This window comes from Monopterus albus, unplaced genomic scaffold, assembly GCF_001952655.1.
Source record: "Monopterus albus unplaced genomic scaffold, M_albus_1.0 scaffold181.1, whole genome shotgun sequence".
NCBI classification, from domain to species: domain Eukaryota; kingdom Metazoa; phylum Chordata; class Actinopteri; order Synbranchiformes; family Synbranchidae; genus Monopterus; species Monopterus albus.
In genome coordinates this window covers 25,592-37,101 of record NW_018128061.1, presented here as the reverse complement: position 1 = coordinate 37,101, position 11,510 = coordinate 25,592, and the positions used below count along the sequence as shown (strand labels likewise).

The 11,510-nt window shown below is 41.9% G+C and overlaps 1 protein-coding gene across 2 annotated transcripts in view; it reads right to left on the bottom strand.

Annotated features, from left to right (window-relative positions):
- LOC109969765 (electrogenic sodium bicarbonate cotransporter 1-like) overlaps positions 1–11,248 on the bottom strand; it is a 27,978-nt gene extending 16,730 nt beyond the window's left edge. For both annotated transcript variants that reach the window (XM_020616901.1, XM_020616900.1), the window contains exons 1-4: positions 10,896–11,248; positions 6,779–6,849; positions 5,731–5,889; positions 145–277 (exon numbers count right to left, since the gene is read on the bottom strand). In XM_020616901.1, coding sequence (XP_020472557.1) covers positions 145–277; positions 5,731–5,889; positions 6,779–6,849; positions 10,896–10,915 — 383 coding nt within the window. In that variant the 5' untranslated portion in view covers positions 10,916–11,248. The remainder of the gene's footprint in view (positions 1–144; positions 278–5,730; positions 5,890–6,778; positions 6,850–10,895) is intronic.
- Between the last annotated feature and the right edge of the window lie 262 nt (positions 11,249–11,510).

Sequence of the window (11,510 nt, the reverse complement as noted above, 5' to 3'; positions counted from 1 at the left end):
CATAGAAAATGCAACTATTTATAAGTGCTTACGTTTCACTGACTACACCAGGATACTGAGAACTTTTTGACTACACAGTCTATAGCTCTTCATGTGTGACAGATAGCATGACTGGCTTAAAAGACATTCGCGTCAGTGCCTCACCTGGCTGTCTCCTTCCACTCCATCTCCTGCCCATCCACTGCCAGTAGCTCATCCAGCTCAGTGAAGAGCTGAGGAGGTGGGGGGCCATCATCCTCCTCTCCCAGAATAAACCTGATCCTCTCAGCTGGAGAAACTGTGGGGAGAGAGAGGCAGGTTAAGGGACTGTCAAATCTATCCTGCCTGACTTTATTTGACACCCAAGAAACCCAAACTGTCAGCCATCTGAAAATTATGCTAAAGCTAAGGTCTAGGCCTTGTTCCAAAACCAATAAAAACTTAAAATGATGGCAATACTCACACTGGGGATATACACACAGTACGACTGCTGTGCTACCTGCAAGCTGGCTGTGGACAAACTAACCCGAGACAAAAACTAGGTCATGCAGTTGCAGATCTCTCTCACTCACACAACACAGTTTAAAGTTGTTAAAGCCATGTAAACACTCTGCAATTCCCCAATTGCTCTGACACAGAATCAATCAGGCCCAAAAAATGTGAACACTGGGCTCATGAGAAAATCCGACTATTTCAACGGATTCTGCTTTTATGAGTAGTTATATACAAGATCTCCTCTGCAAAGAAGTACAACAAATTAAATACAGACCGAATACCTCTCTGTCAGAGGCAACAACATGTTTTATAGCCTCAAGAAATGGAAAAGTCAACAATACTCAACTATTCAGGAAAACCTAGGGCTATATTAGCCTTCCAACTAACTGCAGGCAGGCTGAATAGTCTAAATCAGTCTGCAAATCAAAAGGTGTAAATGAATAAAGGCAACATAGGCATCTTTATACGTTTGATATGCAAGGAAGGTAGAACCAGACTCTATACAGTGTATGACAGTTATCTGCTGCTTGAAATGACAATATCATTGGTATTTAAGCAAAATGAAAGGAGTCTGTTAACATGTCCTCAGAGGAAGAACGTTTCCCTTTGCATGCAAGTTTTACTTCCTTCTGAGAAAAGTGTTCCAACACAGCAAACTGACCCAAGAACACTGATCATTTACACTAAATAGTCGTTGTCCTCTTACTCCTCCTTGTCAGAAATTATAGACATGAAGAAGCAGCTATAGCCTCAGGTTTCTCCGAGTCCCACTAATACAACAATACCGAGAACACCAGTGCTTGATGTCCTGTATATTATGGGTTATATATTTGGTGAATAATTTTTTATTTTTGTTAACACTTCCAGGAAAGTTATGCAACTGTGAAGTGATGGGAAAGTGGAGGTTAAGTGGTAAGACAAGAGGTTATTAATGCATCTTTCACTTGATGTGCTCTATCTGATGCTGATACCTCGACACGGTACAGTAACAGTGCCTGTAACCTTTTAATCCTGGCACAGCGCATGCAGGCTTAATTTAGGATAGTTGTTTTTAAAATAGCTCAGCTGGAACTGTAGCGAGAACTAACAACCTTTAGGCTACATGAAGGTCAGGATCAATGTCTTGGAAACTGAAAACAGCTTTAGGACATGGAACACTTGGTATCTCCCCATCTTGTATATGAGCATTATAGTGTGGTGTGCACACAGCAACAGAAACCACCCATGGCACAAAACAGAAATACGAGAGATGTCTAAGTTTTCCTCAGGGCCTCTCTATCATTTCACTTCTGGAAGATGCAGAACCTGACTTTTAACGTGACATTTGGTAATGTCACATGCTGTGTACAACACCATTCACCTCTTAAGTTTCATGACTGGTGTTATCAATGCAAACCAGGATTTTGTTGTGGTTACACACAACCTTTAAGACAGCTCCAAGGGGTTTGTAAGAATCAGCAGGATTATGGGGATTTAGATGGAGGACAAAACAGCAGAAAGTCCAGCAAATGGAGGGCTCAGTACGCACTGTCTAACAGTGTGTGTGGCGTGTTTTGAGTAAGACATTTGTCATATCTGTCACATATTAGCCTGAATGCTACCCACATATCTACACTACCTGTCTGACCATCATCTTTTGTGTGCTTCTCTTGTCGACATATTCACAGGGAGCTCTAAACATGATCGCAAATGTAGTGACACATGCTAACCCAGACCTCATAAAGCACTTTAATTATTCATGATGAGCTAGTGGTGGAAGCAGATAAGTTAACACAGACAGTAGAAGAGTAAAAGGCAAGTTAGGAAGGGGCAACATATCCTCCTAATAAATACAAGGACAAAGCCAACAGTGGCTGTAGCCTCATCATACAGCCTGACAATACTGTTTACAATTCAGATCTTCTACAGAGATACAGTAGGCTGTATCTGTCTGGATGGCTGTGTGTTAGTCAGTGCATTTCATATGAACCACAGTTTGGTTTAAAATCTGCTTCTGTGTTTAGTCAGGTTCCACATCTGTCTCACCACTGGCTGATTTTCAGTCCGACACCAAATCTGTGGAAGAACGACCAGTAGCACTGTTTGCCACAGGGTCAATTAAAGACATTAATTTATGACCACACAAATGTGTTAAGGTCTTATACAAACAGGGTTTATCTGTAAACTATTACTGACACTTAGGCCACAGTTTATGATGAAATACTCTTTTCACTTGCGCTACTGTGGGTTATATGACACTGAAAATGCTCCGCTGTGCAGTGAAGAGTTGTAAAGCTCCTATCAAATCAACAAACACTTCATCTAATCACCTTTCATCAATATTTGCTTGTTCCTTCATTACCTTTATGCAAGAGATTTGAGAGTAACTACTGAAAACAGCTGTAACTGTTAAGGAAGACCCATCTCAGCTATAACCCCATAACCAAACTTTGCATGAGTCATGTGATAATCAAATAGGTTCCACAACAACCAGACAAAGTTATTGCAGTTATCATATCATGGCACCAGTGGATGACTAAGCACACAGGCTGGCAGCTCCCGAGCATGATGCATAACAGAGGAGGATTACAGTGTTTACAGGAGCCGTGGGCATGTGGGGATTAGTCACCTTCTGGAATCTGTCACCAGACGTATGGGACACTAGCATGATCAAGGTGTTATCATAGATGATACAAGAATCCAGTCACAGGGGCCATGCCAAGCTACTCTTATGTTTTATTGAAATTCTGACCAATTCTTTCACAATCTGGCCAATATAGAGCTGTTATATCACCTGATATTAAATTGATAAAGGGAGGCATCTACACCAATCAGCCACAACATTATGACCAATGACAGGTAAAATGAATAACATGATCCCTTTACAATGGCACTGGTCAACATGTGGGACAGCAAGTGAACATTCAGTTCCTGAAGCTGATGTGTGGAAAGCAGGAATAATGGGCAAGCATAAGGATGTGAGTGACTTTGACAAGGGCCAGGCTGTAATGGTTGATGACTGGGTCAGAGCATCTCCCACACTACAGGTCATGCTGGGTGTTCCTGTCTGCAGGGGTCATGACCTACCACAAATGGTCTAAGGAAGGAAAACAGTGAACTGGTGACAGGGTCATGATAAACTTTAAAATTTCTTCCATCCTTTTCAAAAGATTCCATTTGGTTTGAATCGTTGTTATAATGGTTGACAATGAGAAATGCTTTACATTTGTCTGTATGAAGAGAAACATTCAGCGCCTATGGCGGTGGTATTACACCTAGAGTGATATGAATGAATGACCTTTAACTTGTCCTCACAACCACAGTTTTCACTCCTTTTACATAAGTTTTTCACTGAATGGTAGACACGGTTGTGCTCTTCCTGACAGAACTATGGAAGCAAACAGATTCTGCTGCAGAGTGACAACCAACTGCCGTATTGACTCCTGGTGTACGCAGTATTGGGCAGGTGGTCGTAATGTTATGGCTGATCAGTGTATATGGGCCTCCTCATCTCTACTGGTTTGGATCCAATTTGTGAAAAAGGGCCTATGTGTAACTGAGTCTGGAACTAAATTCAAGTGCTTGTCAAGAATACAATCACCTGATGAAACAGAAGTAAACTCCTACCACTTCTGCTTCTTGACATTTCAGTCCCAATCCTTTCTTACCACACAGTGTCATAGTCTCCTGTGTCTAGCCCGGGATAGTAAATACTATTATTTTGTATCCATCTATCTTGAAACATCCAGTACTGCCGATTTTCACATTATATTGTGCTGCAATGTGCAGCCTCTATCTGACTGTAGGTGCTGGTTAATTTGGCATTACAAGAAGGCTAGCAATAAAAGGAAGGGTACAGCTTCCACAGTCATTGTTTTTGGTTTTCAGAAAGCAACAAATCACAGACGAGTCATGCGATGAATCAATCACCCATATTCTGCTTTGTTTCAAACAGAGTTTCTCTACGGATACCCAACCTCGCTCCTGGAAAAGCTCAACTCTCCTTACCGTGTCTTTGAACTCCTGATTGATGCCTCTGCATATGGTTGCATTACTAATTTACCCTCCTGTACTTTTACCTACATATTTAAGATTTAATCAAACATGCACTAACATATCCCAGCTATTGCTGGAATTTACCTTCAGGTATGTGGTACTACTGTTATTGCCCATACATGCCCCTGTGAACTGGGAGGCAAATCCCAGCCTTTCCTTTCTCAAACCCACTCTGATACCATATTGTTACCTCTAACCAGCAGTAAAGGAGACCGTAAATACCCTCCCATTGTGCCAGGTTCTAGGCAAACTCCAGTGCTGTGATTGTGTGCCTTGTGATGTTTGATGTGTAAAAATTACCCACCCAAGACGTTTGTCTTCATCAGGACTTACAGACAACATGGAGATCCCCACACAATTATATGGCTCAGTTACTGCACACTGTTGCTAAACTGGTGTTGTGCCTCTAAAGGCTGTTGGTTCAATTTTTTTTCTCACACTTGTTATAATGTTTAAAAAATGGCTGCTAAACAAACCAGCTTATATTTGAAGACTTTTTTTAGAAATATTATTCCTCCTGGTCTGGAAAATAATACTGAATGGTTCTAAAATACCAAGTTCTATCAAGCTTCTATAGAAGGAACGACATGTGCTGTGCTTTCCTTAAAATATTGTGCTTCTTAATGTGCATTTTGCATCTTGATCCACCTTGTAGTTCACTTGGTAGAGCCGGTATCCTGATTTATACCTTCACACTTATCCTTACTTGTTCTGTCATTGCTCTTCTCAGTAATAATGTTGTATTAGGCCCACTTCTGGTTCAGTAACATCATCATCTAACTTGTGTAACTTTGTAATCTTGGTATTTTGTTTTACTGCCCACCCCCAAGTCTAGTTTTTATCCTCTGAGAAACCTTTCTCACAATTCCCACAAACTACTGTGTTAATCTCCGAGGTGACACACAATACCTCCCCCGTATTTACTTCACATGCTTTAATCCAAGCCCGTGTCATTTTTGGATTAGTATTCAACATGTTCCCATTTGCTTTCTCTGTTAATTCTGTTGGGTGTCAGGTTCCGCTGCCACCGTACCCAGGCCTCAGTGCTCTATTAAGTGATTACCTCCTGAACTACAGAAGCACTGACTGTGATTTGCACAGTGCTGCTGGACTTCACCCATCTTAATTGAGAGAGATTTATTCATTACAAACGCTGCACCTGTAAATTATATTCTGGACTGTGCATGCTGTTACCAGGCGGTTACTTTCATCAGAACTCACTGAGAGGTTTGAGGATGTTTGCAGTGGATTCATCTGTGTATCCTTCTGTGGTCTGTTCAACTCGTTCCCGCTTCTCTTTGTGGCTAGACTTGCGTTTGTGGCGTCTCCTCCGCTGGTAGCTTTTGGGAACATGCACCCCAATGTACACAGTGTGGTGACCTGTCACATCACAATACAATACAGGGAAGACAAGTCAGATTACACTCACAGTTATGGGGAAGTAACGATAATCTGGATGCTGATAATCTGCACTGGCAGAGTGAAAACAGTGGTGGTGTGATGCAGTATGAAATGTCTGCTTATCACAAAGGCTACTTTGAGTTTTTTGGTTTGTGCTGAGGTTGAAACTACTCAGTGACAATTTGTGGTTTGTTTCCCCAATCAGGAAGAGATACAGTATGCCATTAGTCAGCCACACTGTGAAATTTAATATGTGCCAGCAATTTCCTACACTGCAGCTCCTACAGGAAATGATGACTTAATGTCTCCAGGAAGCAATTAGAGAGACAGAGAGACAGAGAGAAAACTCTTACAAATACTGGGAATAACTGAGCAAGTAAGTGTTGAAGCAACTATGTAGTTCCTTTTCAAAAGTGCATTCGATAAACATGTCTTGCAGGTTGCAGTGACGTCTTTCACAATTCACTGTGGTCAGAAGTGCACATTCTCATACAGGGAAGAAATGGATCTTGTACCTACTACTAAATATAGACAAACAGCCTGCCATAATGCCAAAAGGCTTTAGCAGTGAACAGGACTACAAACATTTTAGTGTATCAAAATGCTAAAGGTTGGGTTTGTGCCTTTTCAGAAGCATTTTTGTTGGGTATCTTGAAAATCTCATTTCATCCCGATGACAATGAATGGCACTAGATGCACTGATGACATAAATAATATGTTCTAATTCTGATACTACAGGAAAAGCGGAACTTTTTACATGGTTAGATGAAGCACAGCGCAGTATGCGTGAAATGACAGGGATAAGTTAACGCTTCTGCAAAGAATGTGTATGCCAGCTAGATAACTTGCTAGTATTCACTCATCTTACCTTCCACTTCATCATCACAGATGTGTTTGACACAGGACACTCCTCTGTCCAACACCGCTTCATCCTCCATTCTACAAGGCAAACACATACAAACACTGGGGATTACACAGTGAACAAATGACAATCTTTAAATAAATTCTAATAAAAACTGTTTAAGCAGGCTAACAGCGGGCTAGAAGCCCTGTCTCTATTCAAATCCCACATTCTAGTAGAGTGAATTTCACATAATCTTGGTAATGACTATTTAGCAACTTTGCCTGACAAGCCATTGCTTTCTCATTTTATACCTGTGAACCTGTAATAGTGGCACAACCAGAACAAAAGCATGTTATAATGACAGCAACAGAAACGTTTCCTTGGGATTTTAATCATCAAGCTCACTTTGTCGCTTTTGAGTCTATAGGTGAGATTTTGTACCAAAACAGGAAGCAGAATCATTTAAAAAGATGATGAATAACTGCACAGCAAGATTTCAAAATCAGATACCCTGGCAAACTTTGAAGTGCATTAGCATTTCTGATGCAATTGCAATCACCCACATGAGCAAAATGTCAGCTTCCCACCTACATTACTGCAAACGTTAACAAAACAGTTCCTTTTCCTCAGTGAGTACATTTATAACAGAATCCATCACAGTGAAATGTAGCTATATTATAAGTCATAGTAGGGATTCTAGTGCACACAGAAGGCCTCATGTTTACTTCCTGGTCCCGACAAAGTCAGGGCCATCTTTCTACACTATATTACCTGGAGCTCCCTTCACTCATCAAGCCTTAACCTTTTGGACGTTCAGTAGGAATGTGGCTCTTCCAGTCTAGCACAGTGTGAGCACACTGGAAATCCATACATCCGTTTATCCTGATGAGGGCCGCGGGGAGCTGGAGCAATCCCAGCTGACATTGGGTGCAAGGTGGGGTCTATCCTGGACAGGTCGCCAGTCTGTCACAGAGCTGACAAGTAAAGATAGACAACCACTCACACACACTCACTCACTCCTATGGGCAATTTAGAGTCTCCAATCAACCTCTAATTAATTCCTTCAAACTGTTCTGACACTACATAAACATGCCAGTGTCAAATTAAGAGTTCATCTGCCATGGTCGAAGCTGACCCAACTGCTTTAGGAGAATAGTTTTGCTAAACACCAAAAAATAAATATTTGATTTAGGATGCATATCAACAATGTCAATAAACATAAGAAGTTTCAGTCTGACAACAAACAAACTGAGGCTGACAATTTGAAAAATTAGGGAATGGAAGCAGTGTACACAAAGTGCTAAACAAACAAAGTCAGGAAGGATACATCTTGTTCCTCTGATTTCATTACAAGCTCATTAAAATTCCCTGAGTGGACATGATATCTGGCCTATGAAGCAGATAGACAGACGTAGAACGCTGATAGCAGGCGTAATGTTGAGTCACCTGCTCCAAGATCAAACGATTAATGAGGAGTGGCTGGGCCTAGTGCCAAGTTTACCAGCAATTCTAATACACTAATTGTCCTCTATACTCTCCCTTTTGTTGTTCATTACCCTTACACAAAAGAGAGGTTGAGTTCTCTCATGATGCCATGTGGAGAGGGTCAAAGTTATCTTTTCTTTGCACATTCTGTTCTGATTGTACTCTTTCTATCCAGGACAGGGAGTACAGGAAGTACCACACCGGCTGGTCACACTGCTCTCTATTTTGTGAAGAACTTGTACTTCAGCAGCTCTTTTATACAGTCTCATGTAGCAGTGAGCATGTGGTCAGTGAACAGAGAAGAGACAAAACTATAAAGTAAATAGGTGGAGTTATTTGAATTCATTCTTACACAAACATTGTACATATCTTTTGTAGGATATTATAGCCATGGAACGTTCTCCAGGAACGTCTTGTACCATTTACATCTGCAACAGGTGTCAAAGTGTTAGTGATGGTGTGTGTGTGCGTGTGTGTGTGTGTGTGTGTGTCTGCGAATGGAGGCAGTGAGAGGGCTTTCAGGAAACTGCCTCAGAAAACCACACAAGAGAGCAAAAGGATCTCATGTTGCAGGTTTACTGCTGGCTATAACCAATGTGCAGTGTCATGTTAATCACTTCAGACAAACATCCAGGATGCAGGAGAAGAGTTCAGCATTCCTGGATATAAAAATTGTCAGATTGGTGAATTTAGCCAAAAGTCTAAGGTGATGTTGGGATAAATAGAAATAGCAGCAAGGTGAACAGAGGATAGGAAACTTGGATCTACTCCTCAGCATTAGTTAGCAACGTCTAAATGACTTAACTCTCAGGCTACAGCCAGGTACCTGTAGCAGGAACCAAAACAGTGAGGGTCAGAGCAAACAGCTGCGTCCACCTCATGTTGGTGAGGTTCTCAGTTATCTCATGAGGCTGGATAAACCTGTCGACCCGTGCAGAGCCAGGATCAGCTGCTCGGGATCAGGAATCATCCCCATCGCTTTACAGAATGATGCACCCAGTCCCACCAGGAAGATTCACAATGAGTGTAGGTGCCCTCAGCACAGGCAGTGTAACAAGCAGTATAGTGATCACTTAAGGGCCCTAAAAGTGATGCTCCACCCAAAGGTGATCTTTGAGTATCAAACAAAAAGGCTTGAAAGCAGCTGTAAGACATTTTTAAGTTAGCTCTGGCAGAAAAACAAGGGACACTGTGGTCAGCTTGAATTCAGACAGTTACAATGAATTTCAGTGTTTAAAAGTTAAAGAATTAAAACCTCCATAGAAAGTCCTAAAACCAGTCAGTGTAATCCATGTTTGAGGAAAGTACGATCTTTCATGGCCACGTGCCTCCTGAAGTCAGCAAAAGGTGAGTGATACTGAGAGAAGAATTATTTTAGGACTACAACTAAATGTAATTTCATATCAATTATACAGTTTCCCCAATTAACTGTCAATAAAACAAATGTCAGACTCAGATGTTTTCAGACTTTTGTCCTATCAAGTCCAAAGATATTCATTATAGAAAGATTAAATTAGGTTTGCACATCAAATTGGCTGATTTAAAACATGTCCCACTAAGTAGGTCAGAGGGAGGTGACGTGGGACGCATTCTATGTACCTGTTTTAAGCAATAACTGAATTGTTGTTACTGTAACTGCCTGTCAGTCTCTCTGGTGAGCCTCAGCTTGTGGGATATTCCCTCAGCACTGAGCACAAAGGATTCCAGTTATCACAGACAGGAGGTCATGCACTTGACTTGATGGCATGAAAAGATAAACACATTTTCCCTTTGCAAACCAGATTTCACAGTCTCTAGGAGAAAATGCAGGAATGAGGAATCATTTTGTGTTTTTTAGTTTCTGCTGCCATTGTTAAGGGAAGCCCAAGCATCCAGCCATGGTTATGCACTGTAGATCCTTGGTTTATATGCTATACCCTGCTACTCAGAGTCATGCTGGTAAAACTTGAGACTGTGCCCTACATGCACTGAGTAGATACTGTAAATGCCAAAATCAATAAACTACCCCACACTAACTGAAGGGGAGAATTACCAAGCAAGCAGCTGGTGAACTGCCAGTGCATTATCAGAGAAGTGCATGCTGACACATAAGTGGATTTCCGTATTTGACAGTAACCGCGGAGCCTGATTTGTTGCAGCTCCGGCATCTGCGTCATGGCGCACTGTGGACGCAAGCTGGCCCGCGCTTAATGTGGACTTTTGGGGTGTCAACTCACAGACCACATGATGTGCGAGGCAGACATACAGCTTTGCTAAGAAATGTGCACGGAAGACAAGCTCTCCACTGCATCTCTAATAGATAGCGATAGCTCCTTGGGAAATAAATCACCGGCAGTGGCCATGGCCACAGTGATGTAGCAACAGTGGCTTATCAAGCCAAGGGTGTAACGCAAATGAAAGAAAACATTTCTTAAAGCGATAAAACCCAATAAATAATATACAGAAGTCCAGCCAAAGGCATGGAATCACTGGCCAACCAAACCTGGAATTTATGCGCAGAGAACCATCTAATGACGCTGGAGAGCACTTTGAATGTGTTCAGGTATTAAGTGAATTCTATTGACTTGATGCTTGGTGGCCTTTTCACCTGGCCAGGAGATGGTCCTAATGTGTGGACTGCAACTAGGTTTAACGAGAGGAACGGTCATAAACTTACTTGCTCTTTTCGGAACTCATGGTGACCAAATTCGCCTTTAAGGATGATCAGTCCGGCGTCCAGCAGCCCTTCTAGTCAGTGTTTGTCTTCTCTTCTCTGGCTGTCGCGCTTTTCACGTGCATACAACAAAGAAGTCGAGCAGCTGGAGCTATCTCGCTGGAATGAGCTATCTACAAACCAAATTTAACACGTAACACGCGATCCTCACATCGTACTGGACTTAGGTAACATCTCGAAGAGGCTCGATAGAAGTGTGGAGACTCTCGGAGTGCAGCGTTTCTTTTTCCATATATAAAGTGCCATCCCTCCTCCTGCGTGACGCCACCAGGGGGTGGAGGTCAGAAAGTTTCTCCAAGGTGGCGCACCAAACACCAGCTTGTTAAGTAGGTTCTGTTGCTCAGTTTGGACATGAAAGATGAAGTTATGAATTCATCTCATAATTCAGATCTAATGATGTGAACAATTCTAAACAATAAAGCACTTGGAGCATCTTGTCTGGATATCCCATAGCTAACAGGTCCAGTTGTTAGATGAGCTTGTGCCTACAGTGCAGCTTTTCCAGTTTGTCCCTTCACTGAGTGGGCTACTTGCACAGCATGAACATTTATCGCGCAT